Here is a 22,007-nt window from a genome sequence, read left to right as displayed (position 1 = left end):
AGTGCTAAGGGCTCTTAATGTACAAACCATTGCTTTGTGCTTGTCCTTTTCATAAAGGCACACACAAAATTAGTTTGTCATTTCCTCAGGTTAAAAACACACTTTCCACATTTGGCAACTTTTGTTCCTAGTAGAGCACCATTAACAGGGGTTTTTGTTTAGTGTGATGCCTGCTCCAGTGTCCTCAAGACCGTCTGAATAGATGTAGGAGCAGAGTTTGGCAGAACTAGCCCTTCCAGTTCTAAAGCCAAGAATTGGCCGTTGCCTATTTTTAATAAATTCCAACAAAACATTTGGTGATTGGTAGGACATCTCATTTTCCTATAGCAGGATCAGACAATGTCTAATAATTGGCCTAGAAGAGAAATTATGTGTGTATATAGATATGTGCAGGCTCTTCATTTTATTTATTATTTATTTGTATTGAGTTAGAACAGGGGTTGGCCACCTTTCAGAAGTGATGTGCTGAGTCTTCATTTATTCACTCTGATTTAAGGTTTTGCATGCCAGTAATGCATTTTAAGGTTTTTAGAAGGTCTCTTTCATAAGTCTATAATATATAACTAAACTATTGTTATATGTAAAGTAAATAAGGTTTTTTAAATGTTTAAGAAGCTTCATTTAAAATTAAATTAAAACAGAGAGCCTCCCGGACCAGTGATCAGGAGCCAGGCAGGGAGAGTGCCACTGAAAATCAGCTCGTGTGCCGCCTTCAGCACGTGTGCCATAGGTTGCCTACCCCTGAGTTAGAGCCTAGGGGCCCATCATGGACCAGAAGCCCTTCGTGTTAGGTGTTGTATAAAACAGAACAAAGAGACTGCAGTGTTTAGAGTGGGACATGAACAATGTCTTACAGATGGCAGAAATCTCTCCTGCAGTGACAGAGTTGGATTAAAAAGTGGTTTATTCATTAGATTATAAACGCCCTGGGACTAGCTTGTGTTGTTGTTCTTTGTTTGTACAGCACCTAGTGCCATGGGATCCTGATCCATGACTGGGGCTTCTAGGAACTATGGTAATAATCACAGAAAGACTTAAGTTTCCCCTCAAAAACAAAAACCACACACACACAAGTCCCATATACACAACAGTCTACACTAGATTAGTTCCCCAACTAGGGTCAGCCACAGTGAAGAGAGAACAGAAAGAGCAATGGCTTAGGTTACAGCAGCTCAAGTAACAGCCCATTCAATGGGGTGGAGGGAAAGGTATGGTGGTGCTGTTGTCAAAGCATGTGCAGTGGTCTTCATGGCTACTGGGCATGCAGCCCACTGTGCAGACTTCCTGGTTGCTATATATTCTATGCTGTGGGTAGTTTTGACTGCCCACCTCCAATAAATATTATTCATCTGTTTAAAGGAAAATTGCAGAGTATAAAGTCTAGCTCTACTCCATGGATCCAAAAGAAAAAAAAATTTCAATCAGATAGTTGCTATTAAAAATTTAATAGCTTGAAAAGGGCAGAGTTCAAATAATTTGTGAATGAGGCATGAAACATGGTTTTTTATTGAACAAGTTGTGAACAATATGCAACATAATTCAAGTAGCCTATGGGACTGAAATATCTAAGTCACCTACTGTATGTAATCTGTTGTTTCCTCTCTGTTTATGGAGTGTGAGATTGGTCATTCAAGTCACATGGTATATTGTTTCTGCTTCTTTATTGGATGATTGAAACTCAAATAGGCAGAGCGAAAACAGGTTTCAAGATGGCCCCCAATACTTTACTTTAAAATTCTAACCTTTGGTTAATAGTTACACAAATCCATGAAACTGCCACTTTCCACAAACATTTTTGCGACCAGGTCACTTGTGAACATTCAATGAAAACAAATTTGAAGGGGTCTGAATACTGAAGGCTTTTTACTTGAACAAATGTTCACAAATACTGTGCTCGCAGCTTTATTTACCAAACACTGTCAGAAGGCAGGTAACTAGATAGTTTGTATTGCCCAAGAGAAGCGACAGTGTTGTGGGGATAAAAGATAAAATGCCATCCTTGCAAGCCTACCAGCTGTCTGATACTGAACATCTAAAATTCCTGGTTTTAATAAAGCAGAATAGTCACAAGCTGTATTTTATATTTAGTACTTTATTTGCATTTGACACACATCCACATAAAAACATTCAAATCTATTTGGTTTTAGTATTCAGGCAGCACAAAGTTTGTTTTTCCGAGGGTGGTGATATTAAAAACAGTACAAATAAACATGCTTTTCCTTGTAACTGAGCATAGATGTAGTTAAACCTACACTTCCATCATCACCAACTGCCCTGGCGTCTTAGGCTTTACAGTTAAAATACAACAGTTGAGTGTTATCTGCTATATTCACCAATCCATACAAACAGAGTACTACCTTGGTAAAATCAGAACAGCAGGAAATATGTGCACGAGTCAAATTATAAATAAAATATGTAGGTATGTTTGCTAGTTAGAGCAACTGCCACTTAACTGCATATATATGGAGTTAGGATATGGGTCTGTTACATAAGTGCATTTTCCTCCTCTTTTCACATTAAAGTTCATCACTTTCATACAGTCCAGACTGAGCAGCCAGCCGTTCAAACTCTCCTTCTGGTGAGAAAGCTGGTTTCACATTCAGTCCTTTAGTATTGAATGCCAGGTATTTGCTAAAAGTCGGTCGAACCTTCAACTGCTTGGGGGTTGGCATTGGCTTGTATGTGTGAGCTGAAACAGACCAAGAGATGTCTCATTCGGCAACTGTGGATTGTTAAAGTCCCAAGAGAAGACGGAGCTGCAGCATGCCAGGTCAATTGTTAACTGTTGTTGTCCTATGCACAACTGAATAGGCCCTTGAGGGAGACCTCACCTGCAAGCCCCAGCACTCAGACATTGAAGACTGATGGGGAAGTTGGAGGGGATCATAGTCTCCTCCCACCCGCCTCCCCCTTGATACCAGGGGAATCGGGGATAATTAAAAACAAAAATGCACGGAGAGTGGTGGTGACAGAATATTTGCAATTTGTGAAGTACCCATCCCCAGTGTATTTGGGTGCTCTGTTAATGGGGAAGTTTCTTTGGCTGCCTTGAGTAGTTATTTATGGGGTATTGCATGTCTGATAGTATCTTTGGGAACACGTTCATCTAGTACTTACAACTAGATTGGCTCTTTGCTCAGATCTGTTCTGAATGAGGGGGAAGTCCCATTCCTACCCATCACGTTAGCTCATAATACAAGTTCTACTTTGACATTTATACACTTACTTGCAACATCCAGTCTGCAGTGGCATGTGGCCACTCCTGCCTCGTTGACTGCAGATACTGTGTACCAACCGGCATCTTTCTTATTTACGTCATGGATTAGGAGACAAATCTTTCCAGGATTATCATAGAACAAACTGAAAAATTAATTTTTTTTTTGTTTTAAGTGCACGAGGGGCAAAGAAATAAGTTGACTTAAGGGATGACTTTCATGGGGGAAGACCCTAAAGAGCAATAAACAATTTTTGCAGGAGACTAGAGATCAATAGTGATCCTCTTCTCCCCTCCCCCCCCCCCCAAAAAAAAACAAAAAAGTGCACTGGATTACACTCTCACTCAGGGCTCCTTTGTGAGTGCTGTACAAACAGAGATGATAACAGCCAAACACATTACAATATTTTGGTCTCAAATCTGTGCTTGCAAGTGAGCAAGTTGTACATTTTGGGTGCGTGTATTTACAAAGTAAGAGGTCAGAGGGAGCTCTCTTTCCCTGCACTCAAGTGAAATATCTTCACCATAGTGGGAATGACTCCCAGCCAACCCATTCACCATGTTTGTTGTCGACTAGTTACAGACACATCCAGCTGGTAAATGCATATGCTGCATCTTTAGAGACTGGATTATTTGTGTTTCATATACTGGCTATTTTTTCTGATACACCATTGGCCAGTTTATTAGTCACATACCTTATTCGGTCCGTATTATATTGTAGCATTTCGTTGTTTCTTTTCCAGTAAATCCGTGGTGTAGGGATGGCAGAAATCTGACATTCCAGTCTGGCTGAATCCCCTTCATAAACTCTTTTGCTTTGTGGTTTGAAGATAAAACTTGGAGCTTTCTGATGTTCCTTTGCTAAGTTATAAGAGAAAAGGTTGTAGTAGACTGCATGCTTAAAAAAATAAATAAAAATCAGAAGCTAAGGAATCCATCCATGGGTACACATGCTCCTGAATGGAGTCTCCTTGAAGGCCTTCTCTGGGACTCCGGGGCATAAGGGTGGTAGTAGGTGCATCATTTCTCAGGATCGGAGTCCAGCTGTCTTAGGACTTGTCTACATGAGGACGTTCATTAAAGTTAGTATGAATTAACTGAAGCTGTGAAGTCAGTATGCATAAGTTAAAGGGCATTAAACCCCTGTGTGGATGTTCTCATTCAGAAGTAAAGAGGCCTTCATTTGCTGGAGGATAAGTTTTTTTTGGTTGGTTGGTTGGTTTTGTTTTTATATAAATAGGCGCTTTTGAAAATACCACCCAACATCTGGTCACATGCCCCTTACACGTGGCTTTGACAATATACCCCTGCAAGTGTTTGAGTTTATCTCCACCTCCCAAAGTCTCCTTCCCCCAACATAAGCACCCAGCAGTAGGTACCAGGTAGTGCGGATTGAAAGCAAAATGCACAGCTGATTTAACTGGGAGGCAAACAGGCAAGGGAATTGTACCAGCTGTGAATATTGCCCTGAAAGCAAATGGCCCTGTGCATGCTATAGCTCGAATCTTGCCAGCAACATCTGCGCTGGGAAAAAATTCGTAAGCAAAATCCTTACGTTTCCGAACAAAGTTGCTGCTTTCTGATTTGTTGAAACTGTGGCTATATATTACTCATCCAACAGTTTGTGATGTTAGAGGAGGATATCGGACTGTGTGTTTAAAGAATGGGCCACAGGGTGTTAAATAAGAAAACTTTTGCCCAGCAAGGAAATGTAGTAAGTTAAGTGGGTTTCAACTCTTCATTTTCTACTTCTGTGCAAGGAAGTAGGAAGTGGGTCATACACTGTTTAGTTCCATTGTTCAATTTTTTTTTTGAGTATAAGTTGAATGGAAAAATATTAAGGTGTTATTTGGAAGACACAACGTAGGTGGAATCAGAGACAAAATTACTTTAAAAGCACTCTCAACCCCACACAAATGAAGAAAGCAGTAATCCATGCTGACACAAATAAGGCCACAGATCAATGCTCAGTGAGACTTTTTGCATGAATAAAATTTTTCATGATTGGGACTTAAGTGAGCCCAAATTGTCTTTGATTTCAATGGGGCTAGGATTTCACCCAATGAGAACTTTGCTGTTGCTTCAGCAGGGCTAGAATTTCACCACTTGTCTTGCCTGGAATGCACATTTGTCTTAGAGGTAAAGATCTCTTCCGAAAAATTAATCTCTTCGTTCAACATGTTCAAACGTTATTAGTTTATAAATAACTTTAGAAAATGAGTGTGGTATGGATGATGTTCATATCTCTGTACTTTGTAAAATATATATAAATTTTACAGTTCCCATATACGAAACTGACAAAATAAACAGCCAAGGAGGAATTCTCAAGAGTTTTCAGCACCGGCTTAACTCTCTGCTCTCATTGAAGTCAATGGGAGTTTTAACACTGGCCTAGCTCTGCTCCCACTAGAATCAATGCTGAGAACTTTGGAAAAAATCCCAGCCCACGTTGATCCGTGTTTTCCAAGCCCCACATTTGGTATAAATAATTTTTCCATTGTATTTCTTAAACCTGGAGATCATGAAGTAGAAGAGATCCTGATACGTTTGTAAAAGTCTTTCAGACACAGGAAGAAAAGGCATTAGTAGACTTTTGGGCACATACAGTTGGAGAATAAAGATTTCCAGGTAGCCATCACAGCTCTATCTCTTACCAATTACATCCAGTTGTACTGTGAAGGAGGCTTCTCCAGCACGATTGGAGGCCACACATTCATATGTCCCTGCATCAGAGCCTCTGACCACTTCAAAAATGAGTGAGTAAAAGCCCTTTTCAGACACTATCATTTTATGAAAGTCATCTGGGTGGATCAACCTTCCATTTAAATACCATACCAGATCTGGAGCTGGTAGCCCACTGACCTGTGAAACAAGGAAAAAAAACAAAAACCCACAACCATGAACAAACAATCTTAAGCCATTATGGTACTGTAGTTATTAATGTTTAAATCTAAAACCATCTGTGCCCCTCCACTACAGAAAGTTTCATTAGCTTAGAGGATCAAGTCAGGATTATACCCTTGGAAGTTCCAGCCAGGAGTGGTTTTCTTTGTAAATTATGACGTTTATAGAGTAGTCTAGTGGATTTGGAGACATGAACTTTAGTTATGAGGCAATGGAGTCTGCTCGCAGAAAGCTGTGTTGTTCCTAATGACCTGTGAAGTCCCATTTCAATCAGTGGGGTTCGTTGTGGATGTGCATTCACAGGGGCAAGCCTACCATTTTATCTCAGAAGTCTCTGAGAGGGCCCTCAATAAGGCCACATTTTGAACCAGTTTTATCATCATTAAATACAATGCTATAGTAATGGAATCTACTCAACTGCAACTACTTAATCTCCAAGATAGTTAGAGATTAAGAACAGCGTTTCATACTGAGGGCTCAGAGGTCATGTCAAACTCAGAGAAAGTTACTTCAAATTCCTCTACTTGATGCCTCTTTCAGTTTTACATTTACAGAATCAGAAAACAACAAGTTAGGATCAGCACACAAAGCATTTACATTAAAAATTGCCTACAACACAAGAGCTAACTTTTCTTACCATAAAGTAATAGAAGAGTTATTAGAAGAACTTTGTGGAAGTATAATCATTTATACACATTTCACTTTAAATGTATTTAATAAAATGTTTCAACTATTTTTCCCCCCCAAAAATAACCTTTTCTGTGAGCATCTGCCTTCTATGCTCAGTCAAAGTGACATTTCTAGCTTCAAAGAGGACTTTTTAAGTGCTCTTACGTGGCAGGCAGCTAGGCCTCAGTTCAGGAGTCTATTTGTATTTGGCACAATTAAGCACCTGCTTACATCACACTGAAGTCAATTAGGGCTCCTATTCAGCAAAACATTTAAGCACCTGCTTATGTGCCTTCCTGAATTAGGGCCCTAATTTGTGGCAGTAGCATTTAAAAAATCCTCTTGCAGAATGGCCGTTCATATATTTACAGAGCATACTCAGCATTAGCCACGATCTCATAAATCCTAGTGTGAGCGGGAAGATATGGCTACAATCAGTCAACTTTCAGGTTTTCTAAGACTAATGTGAAGTTTGCAAAACTTCTCTCATTACTAAAACTTGTAAAGCTGTTTGGAATGGATACTGTACTTGCAGAGCCAGTAATATTAGACAGGTAGCTATCCAGTTCATAAGGACAGATGTCTCTGAGCTGCAGTGACACCTATTTGTAGTGCATGTAGTAATTACCAACAGGCAAATTTAGTTTTAATTGGACTGAAAGATTGTATGAACATCTGTCTTACTTTGAAGTCAATCCTGCAAAATCGTCCCTCTTCAACAGTCATTTTGTTTTCAGGCACTTGGACAAAACGTGGTTGAAAAAACTTCTCCTGGATTGAGTCATGCTCCTTCCCCTCTCCTCTTGAGGATGGTCTGCTCCTATAATGTGCACATTTACAGTTACTTCCAAAAGGTATACACATGATCATGGACATGTTACCTTCATTAAAAACAAAACAAAACACACTTTAAAAAGGGACTCTGGCTATATTAATAGATCCAAGAATGTTGTTATCCCTCCAAAGACAAAACAATAGGGTGGGTCCCCCCCTCAATTTCTATTTAGTGAATAATGGTCGCCAACCAGCTATCTCACTAGCTTAGACTGTGTTGAAATAGAAGAGCCAACATATATGCTTCACATAAGAAAGCAGCTCTGTTTAGCCTCAGGTCTCAAAGCATTTGCAGCATGCCCAAAGATTCTTGCATCATATCCCACACCCGACAGTTATGCATTACATCACTACACAGAGGTGTATGATGTACTTTCTAGAATCCCTAGCCTATTATTTGGCTTGAAGTATGTGGGTTACCACCTACCTTTGAAGTTACTCCAATAACTGAAATAACTGTCCCCTTGATTATTCTACAAACTGAAGTTTAACTAAACTTTTATGCTGATGCCTATGAAAGAAAGTGAATGTAGCCGATTTAATAGCACTCTTACGCACAATGTGGATCAGAACTCACATCTGATAGAAACATTGAAAGTAGCTGGGTATAGATTCAAAAAATACCTGATTTGTGGCGTAGGAACCTGTAGTCTTGTGTTTTCTGAATTCTGCTGCTTGGAAAAGCAAAAATTAAAATAAGTTAGCAATGCAGAATTTACCAAGAGGTTGAACTGAAAACACATGTTGAATAAAGAGCAGTTTGCCTTTCAAAAGCCAATCGTTTCAAGCACTTTAGGAGTCTTTGTTATAAACTATAAAGAGACTGACATCATGAGGCAATATGCTTACTTATTTTCATCCCAGAGTTCTGCCTTAGCTAGGAACAAATGCTACTAATAGTTCGGAACAGCTTTCCGTCACATTGCACAGGTGACTAGTGCAGTCATTTCCTTTGGCTGAAAGTCTTTTGGCAAACCTATAACCTCTGTTGGAGGGGATTATTCCCACTGGAATATTTGAAATGGGAGCTAGGTACAGGGCGTCCTTCAGTAAAGCAGGAATAGAAATGAAGTCACTTGGATATGGTACTAGCAAGAATGCTTTGTTGTGCCTGTTCACAAATGGTACCAATACCCATGAACACGTGTTCAGCTGGAAAATACTTTCCTTGCTAGATCACAGCACCAGCTAAGCTTTCTGATAAGTCCCCATCAAGTTATTAGAAAAGTACCAGTACCCAGGATTGGCTCCTACTAGGACTTCTTTATTTTAGGGTTCTGAGGAACAGATGCTGGTATTTAAACATCATTGTAAGTCAGAGAATTTCCACCATATTAGCCATGAAGCCAGTTAAATATAAGACAATATAGAAAGCTCTCCTAGGTATTTGAGTGCCTATTACAATAGTAGTCAAGGAGTAAGACACTGATCTTGCACAGTATTAAGTTTGTTAGTCCAATCCAGTGGTTTGCTTACGTACATGCTTGAAGTTAAGCACATAACCAGTCCCATTAAATTTAGTGGGTTACTCACAGCTTAACTTTAAGCCTGTGCTTAACTGTTTTACTAGACTGGGCTATGCTGGTCAATACTGTGCAGGACTGAACCCTATATCCACACTCCATGCCCACTGGTTACAAATGCAAGTGTCCTCCTTAATACGACCATGCTCATTTAGGATTCAGCTGTAAAGCATCAGTTTGGCCACCGTTTCTACAGACTGGCAAAGTAGTAAAACAAATACTCCTGGTTGGATGGGTCACTGATAGGGGCATTTTGAGAACAATTTGAAGCAACACATGAAATATCACCAAATTTGCTGTCATGACTTAACCTCCCCTGTCTGCTCTTTGTAGAGCATGCCCCAGACTGCTGCAGAACTAGCTGAGCCAGGACTGATGGCAATCACTTTCTTGGTCTTTTGATCGGGAAGATGGGAACCAACACTGTAACATGCTTCTTCTCTACAACTATTGGGTGGGGGAATTAGCTTTATTATAAACATCTCATGATTTCTTCCCAAGTGTTTGAGTTTTTACTCTGCATTGAAGTCTATAGAAGTTTTGCAATTGGACTCCTAATCATCAATTTTCTCTAGTGAAATGGATATTTCAGCTGATATATTCCAGGTTACCCTAGTAATATACAGCAGAAGGCAATCTTTGGAAGCTGGGATGGTTTCTCCTGGGTATGCAGATCCCTGGTGCCACACCATAGCCCTTTCTAGTAATCTGGACCAGAGAAATACTGAAGGTAGTGTCTTATTGACCTGTTCTTTATGGTATAGCAGCCAATGGATATTGTTTGGGGGGAGCTGGAAAATCCATAAATCAGAGATGCTTTTTTAGCATCTTAGCTATACATCCCCAGTTATCTGCAGTACCCAATTCAGAATCAACTTCTATAGTAGTATTTTACACATTCTTCTATCTTCCCCTTCTGTTTTATTTCATGAGTTTTCTTCCTCCTTGTATTAACCGTGTATCTAATGTCATCTTAGCAGCTTGCATTAATTAGTCCATCTTTTGGACATCATGTTAAAATCCAAAACCCAGATGCTGACCTCTTGTGGTCATGTCACTATTCATAACACTAGTTAATCCCAATGTCCTAGCCAAATTCTAATTCAGGCAGTTGCATACTACTTCCCTGAATCCCTCTGCCATTTAAATTGATTATTGTATTAGTCAGTCATCACTCCTGTCCAAAACAATCATGCAATGTTGCTGTGAAACAGCTGTTGTGTTCCTCCTTTGAGATGGAATTCCTATGTATCCCTACCTGACGGGTGATGATGTAAGGGTTAAAGCCCAGATTCTCCAAGATCAATAGGCACCTAAATACCTCTGACTGGGCTTTAGCTAATAGCCATATAGTGCTTTGAAATCCTCAGATGGAGGATGCTATACAGAAGTTTATCAGTGTAGCTATCTTGATTTTTCCTTTTTTTGTACTCCACAAAGAGACCTATTCCCCTACCCCATTCCAACACAAGTGACTGAAAATTTAAACGGACACTAGTTTTGGACAATTTCATTTACCTGTGAGTTCTGCACATGTTCTTCATTTTGAGTTACAAGCACAGAAGCAGCATTTTCTGGTCCAAGCAGCCTGCGAGCCATTCTCTCTTCATAGGTTAGCCGCTGAAAGAAGGGTAGGAGAGCAAATCTGTTACAAGGGGATTTACTATCACTTGAGTTTTAGTTACAATTTCAGGTTACCCACAGTCAAGTTAGGGCACATTAATATGTCAAAAATTTATGGAGCTGCTGAAAGCAAAGTGTGGCTGCTGCATGCCTGTGGCTGTTCCAAAGGATCTGATGTCCTGGAATCTGCTGAGCTCACTCTCAATTGTATATAGCACCCAAACACGTATAGATTTAAACAGTCTTTTCATCAAGGCCTTGGAAATGCCATCTCTGGCCTCCCACTCCTCCCGTTCTTGCAGAGAACCTTCAAGAGGAGAATGGCCAGGGATGATTAATAACTAACACTGACACTAACACTAACTGGGAGATCAGAACAAGCTTCCAGGGTCCCCTTACATTAGCACTAGGAGGCCTTTTCAAGTCCACCAGCTGTGCATCTCTTTCAGGCACTGTGTGGTAGGTGCTAAAAACCTACACAACAAGAAACCCACCCATCCACCTTGGGAAGTGCTGCGTGCTCTCTTGAGCAAGAGTAAATATTAACTGGGTAAGGACTACATTCTTTCATGGTAGGAGCAGACAGACTTTGACACTGATGCATTTGCTCCCAATTTGCACTGGGGTAAGTAAAAGCAGAATTTGGTTTGAACTTTGACAGTGTTGCCCGCCCACCCAGTCAGTTTAGAAGCCATATTAAAATAGAAGTTAGGTCCATGACTGGCTGCTAGGCAGTAATGGTAATGCAGGTGTCAAGCTGTGCAGTGTTCATAGTCAGATGAAATGCTGCAAGACGCACTTCTGATAAGGAACATTCTTAGGTCAGATTGGGCCTATATTTAAATTCTCTTCCCCCCCTCCCCCGACTTGTAATTTATATTCTAGATCTATATGGCCTGCTCTCCCTCCCATTGAACTTTTATTGACTTGAATGAAAGCAGCAGCCAGCCTTTACCTGCTGAGCTTTTACCAAATTTCAGACCAATAGGAATGTTTCCACAACACATTAGAGCCAGCTCACTACTGGTTGGCTTGCTTCTTCCTTGGTGACACTGCACTTGGAGAGCGTTTTAAAAAAAACAAACAAAAAACACCTCTACAATTTGGATTTCATGGCCCAGGAGAGCTGCATTTCGAGCCTCCTGAACTTAGGCAAATGTGTGCCAGGGGTGAATAGACGTTTTACTAGGGTTACCATACGTCTGTATTTTCCCGGACATGTCCGGCTTTTTAGTTCTTAAATTGCTGTCCAGGAGGAATTTTTAAATATCTAAAAACGTCTGGGAAAATATGGACGTATGGTAACCCTAGATGGGAGCTGCCGGAGCCGCGGAGCGGGGCTTGCCGGCAGGTCCCTCTGGCTCCTAGGGTCGGGTCGGGGGGGGGAGGGAGGCTGGGGCGGAGGGCTCTCTCCCCGCTGCTGGTGCTTGCAAGCCCCACCCCCGCAGCTCTGATTGGACAGGAGGGAGCCACGGCCAATGGGAGCCACGGAGCTTGCACTTGTGGTGGGTGCAGCATGTGGAGACCCCTCGGCTGCCCCTAATCCTAGGAGCCGAGGGACCTGCGGCAGGAGGGGTGAGTAGGCGAGCGGGGCGGGGTGAGGAGGTGAGTGGGGGGGGGAGCCAGTGGCTGGCTGGCGGGCGGGTGAGGAGGTGAGTGGTGGGTGGGGAGGGTGAAGAGGCGGGCGGGGAGCTGGCAGCAGGTGGGGGTGTGTGTGAAAAGGCCAGCGGCAGGCAGCAGGGGTTGGAGGGGGGAGTGGTGAGGGAGCGGATGGGTGAGCGGGGGTGAGGAGGCAAGAAGCAGTGAGCCAGCGGCGGGTGGGGGTTCTTAGGGTAGACATGGGGGTTTCTGGCAGGGGAGTGAGGAGGTGAGTGGCAGGTGGGAGGAGGTGAGCGGTGGGTGGGGGACTGAGGAGGGACGCAGCAAACCAGCGGTGGGCCAGGGGGTGAGGATGGGTGCAGTGGCAGGGCTGAGCGGGGAGGGGGCAGGACCGGGGGCAGTGTGGTGGCGGAGCATGGGAGGAGTGTTGGCAGGGCAGACACCCCCCCATGGAGAGTTCAAATATGGTAACCCTACTTTTTACAGAAAATGGTTTCCTTTGAAATAGATACCCGGACGTTCGTGTTCTGGCAAACTAAATTTTCTTTAGACAATTCAGTTTCTTTTTAGTAAGCCAATACAAAGCACTGTGGGACGTTGTTAAATGCTCTCTAAAAAGGGCTTTAGGGAAGATTGTGACAAGACAGCAGCCACTTATCAGAGGGCAATTGGTCACTTTTACTTATCAGTGTTACTAATTAAACATGACTGACTAGAATGATAAACTACAGCTGTAAACCAGGATAAACACACCCATGCAAAATTCTAAAGCTAACGTTCCCTGGGGCTTCTGGTCGACTGTGGCCATTGCGGTTATGACTGAAGTAGTTCCAGCCCCTCTTCTACAAACAGTTGCTTTCTAGGGGCTGGCAAAGACATAAACCAACATGTGATTAATTAAAGCAGTTGGATACAAGTCTCTGAATTGCTAGAAGTCTTCTAATGAAATTCAGACTAAGTGGATTCTTTGCACTAAGAGGTTCTCTCTTACCTGGTTGCCATTATGAAGAAGGTTGTCTTTGCCTCGCAGTTTCCTTTCCAGGTCTTGAATGAGGGCTTCTTTTGTTCCTTGTATCTCTCGATCTGATGTCTTGTATGTTAGCTTGGTGCTAGCTTGTTTGGTATACATTGGCTTTGAGTAACTACTTTAAACAAGAGACAGACAGAAAGTCACTCCTTTGAGATAGCCTAGGTGCGAGTTAGGACTGCATAAAATCTAGGCAGAGAATATATATAAATATTCACATTGATATTTGCCCTTCATTAGCTATAATGTTGGCTATGAATCAGTTTGTAAAGTGCTTGGGAGAGGTAAACCACTATACATGCCAAGTATTGTTACTGAGACACAGAGTTCAGGGGAAAAGGGCCTGCACTAGGTAGACAGAACAAGTACCAGACATGCATAGGTCACCCTTATCACCTGAACCACTATGAGCAAGGCCTTTAACCCCTTCCTGCCCCTTAAAAGCCATCGGGGCCCCAAAGCTCCCTCCGTCTACCTGGGCAGAAGGGGAGCAAAAAGCAGGTAGAGACTCAGGCAGGCAGGCAGCGCAGCAGGGATGAGGATTAGGCACACCAGTCATTGCACGCTCACCCCTCTTTGCAGTTGGAGCAGAGGGCCATCTGTGAGTTCCCAAGGGGCTGGAGTTGTATGGCTCAGAAATAGTAATAGAGGGAATAAAGGGGTTTTTTGAGGGGGAAGGGAGGTATGGAGGGAAGAGAGGGCAACCATTCTCCTCTACTTGCCATGGGGCCCACCAGCCATGAGTGGATGTCAGTGGTGATAAGAGCAGGATTAACAGGTGCAGGGGTTGCTCAGCAGCTTTTACTCCACAGGCCTGGGGGACCAGAGACAGGACATTGTAGGGTTGGGAGAAGAGTGACCCATAGATCCTTGGACTATGCAGGTTTACCTCTCCATGCGCCCCCTACCTCCAGCTGAAGGAAGGATTAAGAAACAGGTTTGCATCATGTAGTTCTCCTCTGTTGCCCTCCCAGGGGCAGGGGCGGCTCTAGGAATTTGGTCGCCCCAACCACGGCGGCACGCCGCGGGGGGCGCTCTGGCGGTCGCCGGTCCCGCGGCTCCGGGGGACCTCTTGCAGACGTGCCTGCGGAGGGTCCGCTGGTCCCGCGGCTCTGGTGGACCTCCCGCAGGCATGACTGCGGAAGGTCCGCCGGAGCCGCGGGACCAGCGGACCCTCCGCAGTCATGCCTGCGGGAGGTCCACCGGAGCCGCCTGCCGCCCTCCCGGCAAAATGCCGCCCCAAGCGCGCGCTTGGCGCACTGGGGTCTGGAGCTGGCCCTGCCCAGGGGTTTTGGAGGAGGGTCTGAAATAACCCCCAATATCAACTTCAAGAAAGGTTAAAAACCTAACTTTGTATATTTCCAAAGGCAGGGGAGAAAACAAATTCATTCAAGTATTCCTCCACTCATCACATCTTCCTTCCCCAGGCCTTAGTAAGAACTTGGGCCATTTTTTTCTTGGGCTACAGTTTGATATCCAACCATAGTCTGGGTTGCGTGAGAGGGCTCAGGGATGGTGTCAGTTATGGCCAAGTTTGTGTGTGTGTGGTAAGGACTATATGGTTATATTCCACCTAGTTATATGGTGAATGTGGTCTTGGTGCATTTTTACCACAACTCTTTCTGGAGGGTAACTCCACAGCTGGACAAGTGTTTTGGGGAGAAAAATCTGCATCTAGTGATCCTTCGAGTGACAACCAGATGAACAAATGTGCACACACAGAGCTGTGGTTGTGCCTTTCGTTTGAGTTCTCACTACCCAGGGTATTACTTGGGTAAAATGTTACGGTTCAGGGATACAGTACCCAAGGCTATGCAGAGCGCTCTCTGTCCCTTTTGGGAACATATCCTGCAAACTGAGGTGGGGTTTACCTTTACCTTTGGGTAAGGATGCCCCATGAGTGAGGATTGCAGGATCAGACTGTTGGTAAAGGCTGAGATGATTTACATAAGCAATGTCCTTTTCTGGTCATTTCTTGCTAGAAGGCTTGGGTAGTGTATAGGAATAGGGTAGCATCCCTTTGCAATAGTTTTGTGAGCTTGCTGGTGGTGCTTTAGTTGTAGAAGCAGACAGAATGCAACCAGAGCAGCAGTGTAAGTTGTAGCAGGGCCGTGTATATTCTAGGATCCCATCATGCCCCTATGTTTCCTTCATATTATGTTTGTTCCATAAAGAGCAAGAGTCCCAACAGCTTATTTACAGTGCGGACTATTCCAAATGCTCTTCTTCCCCCACTGAGTACTTCCTAGTGGTCAGAGCAGGGGAATTGGAACCAGGATTTCAGATCTCTTCCTGATGCTTGACTATTTTGAAATAACTGCATGACCGTGGCAAGTTACTCAGTCTCAGTGTCCCTCAGTTTACCCACCTGTAAAATTATTGGGATAATAACGCTCCCCTGTTTCATGGGGTATTGAATTTACTTAATATTTGTAAAGCATTTAGAGATCCACAGACAGATGACATAGTGGAGCTGCAAAGTATTCTGTTGTATAATTGTGGTTGTCACAGGCATGTATCTAATTATCACACATACTACTTCTAGTTCTGTTATGGAGAAGTATGCGGCTAGTTAGAATGACACCTAACCTAATTAATATTACCTGCCCTTTATCAATCACACCACAGTTGTGCTTCAAGGAAGCTGGTAGCCTTTTAATTTTCACAAATACGAGCATTTAATCCAACTTTCTGCCCAAAATAGCAAACAAAACACACTCCCCCTCCATTATCCCCAGTGCAGTTGCTAGGGCACATTCTTCCCTTGCTCTTAATATGAGCTCCCAGTGAGGTCACTGAGTGTCTTTCCATAGACCTCAAAATGGCAATGAATCTGTGTGGCACACATCAGGGAGGAGACGCTGGTCCTTGGTTTAAAGGGATAGAACTCTGAGAAGCTCTCAAGTCACTTACACCTCAGAATCATTGAAATGGGATTCCTGAAAAGTGTTACCAAGGGGCAGTTTCTCAATCTTTGGATACATAAAGTGAGAGGGAGTCAGGGGATACCTTAGTGTTTTGCAATGAAACATTAAAGCTCCTGCATGGGAGCGCTCTCACAAGGAGCTCTTTTAATACAGAATTCCTGTTTTCTGAAATTAAATTATTCTCTGATTTCATTCAATGTAGGCAATTTAAGATGAGTGCCCAACCCTTGCTTTGGCTGCCCTCATGGAATTCGTTTCCACCATAACAAAGTAGACTGCTCATCACCAGTCTGGTCTACGTTACAGACCTATATCTGTATAACTACATCGCTCGGGGTGTGAAAAATCCACACCCCTTAACGACATAGTTATACCAACCTCCAGGGCTGGCTCCAGACCCCAGTGCGCCAAGCGTGCGCTTGGGGCGGCATCCCGCGGGAGGGCAGCAGGCGGCTCCGGCGGACCTCCCGCAGACATGCCTGCGGAGGGGCCGCTGGTCCCGCGGCTCCGGTGGAGCATCCTCAGGCATGCCTGCGGGCGGTCCACCGGAGCCGCGGGACCGGCGACCGGCAGAGCGCCCCCCGCGGCGTGCCGCCCTGCTTGGGGCAGTTGAAATCCTAGAGCCGCCCCTGCCAACCTCCCTCCCACACCCCGTGTAGACCTCACCGACACAGCTACCACCTCAGGATTAACTGCGGATTAACTGCACTGACAGGAGAGCACTCTCCCATCAATTTAGAGCATATTCATTAAAGTGCTACGGTGATGCTGCTGCACTGAGGCAGCTTTTTAACTGTAGACTTGCTCTCATGCTAACAAATGAATGCACAATGGAGGGGTATGTAAAGAATTTGCAGTTTAGTTTCTAATTTACAGATACTTCTCCCAACCATGCCTGTGTGAGTAAAGCAAGTAGGATTAGGAGCCAATGGGAGTTTAGTCATTGGCTTCCTTGGGACCAGGATTTTACCCAATATATGGACATGGCTTGGTCAAAACCTGGAGCGGCACAAAACCTACACACAATCAATTCAAAGCATGGGAAAGTTAGAAGCCTGGACATACTTACTTAGATTCCACAGCAGAAAGAGCTTGGCTGTTATAATCAGACTGTGAGGGCAACACTGAGCAGAGGAATGCTGCAGGGGACTGGTTATGCATGGATGAAAGCCTTTGCCCAGATGAGGAGGTAGCAGGAGACTGTGCAGATGCAGGTGTGATGGGAAATGCAGATTCCTTATGAGAGCTATGGGAAGACGAGGAGAGAAAGATTGGGGAGCTCAGCGATGAAGATGAAGAAAACTTCTGCTCACTAGAGTTACGAGGCTGGATTAGAATTGATGACTGTTTGGTCTGACTGCTTGAAAATGCAGATGTCTTGGGTCCCGGAGGCTGCAGTTTCCCTTGACACGTATTCTGAGACTGGATAAAATGTTTTGGACGCTCGTAGTTAAACATGCTTGGTTGGTATACAGAGGACATGGATGGGAGATTACTGACACTCATAGGGGAGGTTTCGTGATTGTCCTGGCTTTTTGTAGGTGACAGTGGGCTTTGGGTTGGTGGCTGGTAAAAATTAGATGATGGGCCACAAAAACTTTCTTGGCTAGGTTCCTGGGTAGAATGGAATCCCTACCTCGATGAAAAGGGGCTGTCTTGATGTGGATTATTCCTTTAGGAAGACAATACAAATAACATAAATTGTACGTTACAATTTGAGTTGTAAGTATTGTGTAGAGAGCAGTCACTCAGATGCATGAGCATCATGCTCTTTGGATTGATTATTAAATATTAATAGATCAATAAACCATGTCTAAAGTTTATATTTTTAGCCATTCTAGAGCTATATGAACAATACATTTCTGATTATCATATGGAGTTCTACTCCCCCACTCAACCTTAGCTTGTTGCTCACCACGGGTGTCTGCTCTGGAACAGCATGGTAAGCTCTATCACAAAGTAATAGAGTTGCAATGATAACCTTGAAAACATGAATCAAGCATGACCTGATGGTGCTGCCTGCCTGAATCTGCAGGCATCCTGAAGTGATCACTCTGATGTGTGAATTGCCACAGTCAGCTCAATCAAGGAACTGTGGTCTATATAATTCTACACCCAGGAATCTAGCATTTTTCCAGTATACCACAGAATTCAGTATTTTGGCCATGAAATTCATCAATTCACTGCACTAATAGTGAAGCATGAACTGGGGTCTGTATCAGATCACTAGAGTTTGTAGATTAATTCTTTTGTTTTATTTTTTTTTAAAAATCTAATCTTCTCAGAATTGTCATTACAGGACTATAGTCCTCATTTTAATGTCACTAAATTAAATTTTCCATACTTTGTATAATGCCTTATTGGAGACCAAAAATCAAATCATTTCTGAGCTCAAATTTTATAACCAATTCAGATTAAGTGTGTAAATATGAAGCCTAGTGAAGGGAAGTATGTATTTCAGCCTTTTGCATGTAATAGCAGTTCACCTAGTTGAAGTAATCTGCTGAGATTTGTTAGTGAGCATTAATACTGAAGTTGCTGTGAGTGAATGCTAATTGAAAGCATGGCTGTAGTGAATGATGTTTATCTTGCCAGATAGCACACAGTCAGTACTGATTAAGGCAGAATATATAGCTAGATAAAGCACTGCTATAAGATACAATAGGGCAAACAAGTTTAGAAGGAAGGGGCTTGATTATGTTACATCTATAAATTGCAGATGTCTAAACTATACCTCTTATCAGTTATAAAGAAGCAAATTTCATAAAAGTGAACCAAGCAAGTTGCTGAATTGTAAAAGCTATTCTTAAATAGAGAACTATAAATCTACACAAGTTAACATGTGCTGGAAAAAATTGCAGTCTTATCCAACTGAGATCAGCTGTTTTGCTGCTCTCTCTCTCTATATATACACACGCGCACGCACAGTATATTGTATTCCTTTCCTAGGAAAGCTCAAAGAAGGGTTCCATGAGGTCATAAATTCCCCTGGGGAAGAGATGTCTTAAGAATAAGAGGTAAAGCTTCCATTTCCTAGTGCTGTTTATCAGTGTAGTTGTAAATTAACCATAAGAGAACAGGAATTTTCTCATTAAAAAAGTCCCTAACTTTTTTCCCTTCTGCACATTCTGGGAATGTGAAACTAATTTCTGGATCATGTCCAAACTATTTTCTTGTTCACCAGTGCAACAAACTCAGTTAAAAACCAAGAATTCAGCAATTTTTACTGTAATATTTTACAGACCAATTTTATCCACTATCCATTTACAACCCCCCCCCCCAAAAAAAAGTTCTAGAGAACTCTCCCAATACTGTACATAAGTAATTATGTAAAGACATCTATTTAGTAAGGTCTATCCTAAACCTTCTCTTGTAATATCACTACAGTTTACATTTCAGATCAAGTACATTTTCCTTACAAGTAATTCTGAGTTCACATCAAAAGACTTTGTTTTTTCTCAACGTTTTCCAGTTGAGCACGCAAACTACAGTAGAAACACTATGCATTTGACTGAGCAATGTTATTCAGTGCATCACTTTTTTTTTTCTTTAGTACAGATCAGACAGTGCTGCTAATCAGAGATCTCAAATAAAAGTGACAGGTGAAAAAAAAACTACTTACCTACAGAAGTTGTCACCTGGGCTTTAACCAATATTTTGCGGACGGGATAGTCATTCCCTGACACGGACTGTAATCATAGTAGCACTCTGCTTAGTGTTATAAGACCAAGGACTTTTATCTGCTGCCAGATAATGACATCTGATGTACTCCCTTGTCCACCTAGCTGTGCAAGCGTATCAAAATAAGAGTCCCCAGCCCAAACACTATCAGTTGCACTTCGTTAGGTGTCATGGAATAAGCCCAGTTCTTTTCAGATGTCTGTGTTGCAAGCGGTCGTGTCTCTTTGCCGTCTGCTTATCCGTGATCTACATCCTAGGGTATAAACACAGGTTAATACAGCGGCATAGCCACTTGTTTGGGGTTTTTTTTTTCCCCATCTCAGAACAAGTTTCTGAGAAAGGGGCCCTGCAATGGCTTGGAACACTTCACAGGCTCTGCACTAGGCTGCCTGATCCTGCGGCTTGCACGGGTGCAAAGCGCAGTGTTTCTTCCAGCGGAATACGGACCAGTGGTGATGGGCTGTGATTGGAATTTCCCTCCAGGGGGCTTTGAGGATGGGGTGGGTGGGACAGGCCAGCAGGCAGAGGGTGGACACCAAGGCGAGAGGAGACTTGTAAATATCTAGCACTGCTGCACTGGGGTAGGATAGGGGCAGATGCCTGATTCATTTTCCTTGTCTAGCTGAGCAGCCGCTTTATGCAGAGGGGAACCCCCCCCCTTCCCGGACAAGCCGAGGGACTCTAATTCTGAAAGAGAGACCCGTGCAAGTGCTCAGATTTCAGTTCTGCCAATCTTGTCACAGCCCCCCTTTGTTCCAGCACCTCCCTAGCGTGCAATGGTCTTCCCTCCTTACCACTGCAAACTCAGCGTGCCCCAGCGCCTGTTGTTAAACACCCTGCAGTGCTAAAATACAGCGAGAGAAACAGCATCGTACTCACACACACACACACACACACAGCTGGGCACTGGGGCAGCTCCTCAAACTGGGGGTGCGCTTTCATCCAACTGGGCTGTAAACGGGGTTACTTACAAACTCTGCAAAGCACAGCAAGTGTTAGTTACAACAGCTGTCTGAGGTAGACAAGTAGGTTTCATTACCTCGTTTTTCAGGAGGGAGGATCTGTGACATTGTCCGCACCAGCAGTTTTTGGACACCTTATTCTATTATTCCCTTTCCTCAGTTCTCCCCACATCAGCTCTACAGAAGGCATTTTTATTATCCTGTTTAACCCAGTGGTTCTCAACCGGGCCATGTCCTGTGCCCGGAGGGGACACAGAGGTCTTGAATTCTTCCAGGGGGTACATCAGCTCATCTAGATATTTACCTAGTTTTACAACAGGCTACAGAAAAAGCATTAGTAAAGTCAGTACAAACTAAAATTTCATACAGACAATGACTTGTACTGACGCCAGTATACAGTATAAACAATATTTATATTCCAGTTGATTTATTTTATAATTACATGGTAAAAATGAGAAAGCAAGCAATTTTTCAGTAATAGTGTGCTGTGACACTTCTGTATTTTTATGTCTGAGTTTGTAAGCAAGTAGTTTAAGTGAGGTGAAACTTGGGGGTACACAAGAAAAATCAGACTCCTGAAAGGGTGCACTAGTCTGGAAAGTCTGAGTACCACTGGCATAACCCTACTCAGAGGGTATTTGAAATCACACAATGGTAAAAACACCTGTGTCTGGTCAACACAAGTTCTTGGACCATAACGAGTCCCTTGATCTACAATGGTGGAGACAGTCTGAAAATCCTGTTGACAAGGCCATTGAAGTTAAGTGACATATACTCAAGGGCACGTAGCAAGCCAGACTGAGAAGCAGAGTTAGCACTTGAGAGTTCCTTGCTTAGCCCACTAGACAACACTGCCCACTTTAAAAGAAGAATTGCTATACCATCTATTGTTGCTGTCTCAGTTAAATGATTTGTGTTATTTAGCTGTGTCACTAACCTCCCAGAGTCCAGAAGTAGCCAATTCTTTATACACTTCTACCCCAATATAACGCTGTCCTCGGGAGCCAAAAAATCTTATTGCGTTATAGGTGAAACCATGTTATA

General features: G+C 43.1%; 1 protein-coding gene across 8 annotated transcripts; it reads right to left on the bottom strand.

The window, feature by feature from the left end:
• Window positions 1-2,017: 2,017 nt before the first annotated feature.
• Window positions 2,018-21,147, bottom strand: MYOT (myotilin). 8 transcript variants are annotated; one of them, XM_045028165.1, is made up of 11 exons: window positions 21,041-21,137; window positions 19,943-20,254; window positions 17,390-17,992; window positions 13,358-13,508; window positions 10,663-10,764; window positions 8,246-8,295; window positions 7,472-7,607; window positions 5,869-6,076; window positions 3,910-4,075; window positions 3,227-3,360; window positions 2,018-2,689 (listed from the first exon to the last, which is right to left on the bottom strand). In XM_045028165.1, the coding sequence occupies exons 3-11, from the start codon at window positions 17,824-17,826 to the stop codon at window positions 2,517-2,519; spliced, it is 1,557 nt and encodes a 518-aa protein (XP_044884100.1). In that variant the 5' UTR covers window positions 17,827-17,992; window positions 19,943-20,254; window positions 21,041-21,137; the 3' UTR covers window positions 2,018-2,516. The 8 variants fall into 8 exon arrangements, with proteins under 8 accessions (XP_044884100.1, XP_044884098.1, XP_044884103.1 ...); XM_045028168.1 differs by lacking the exon at window positions 21,041-21,137 and having other exon boundaries at window positions 2,029-2,689; window positions 13,358-13,511; window positions 17,390-17,566; window positions 17,957-17,992; window positions 19,943-20,243; XM_045028163.1 differs by lacking the exon at window positions 21,041-21,137 and having other exon boundaries at window positions 2,025-2,689; window positions 13,358-13,511; window positions 19,943-20,477.
• Between the last annotated feature and the right edge of the window lie 860 nt (window positions 21,148-22,007).

This window comes from Mauremys mutica, chromosome 8 (genome assembly GCF_020497125.1).
Source record: "Mauremys mutica isolate MM-2020 ecotype Southern chromosome 8, ASM2049712v1, whole genome shotgun sequence".
In the NCBI taxonomy this organism is placed as follows: domain Eukaryota; kingdom Metazoa; phylum Chordata; order Testudines; family Geoemydidae; genus Mauremys; species Mauremys mutica.
Note: the sequence above shows the minus strand (reverse complement) of the source record. Positions and strands in the feature narration are given on the sequence as shown.

What these genes read in the sequence shown, in the direction of transcription:
- MYOT (XM_045028163.1), bottom strand. Translation starts at nt 17,826, where the DNA reads ATGAGTGTCAGTAATCTCCCATCCATGTCCTCTGTATACCAACCAAGC. An exon ending in AGTACAACTGGATGTAATTG is followed by an intron (nt 4,076 to 5,868) that starts GTAAGAGATAGA and finishes CTTATAACTTAG; the next exon opens with CAAAGGAACATCAGAAAGCT. An exon ending in CTGCAGACTGGATGTTGCAA is followed by an intron (nt 2,690 to 3,226) that starts GTAAGTGTATAA and finishes GGTCTGTTTCAG; the next exon opens with CTCACACATACAAGCCAATG.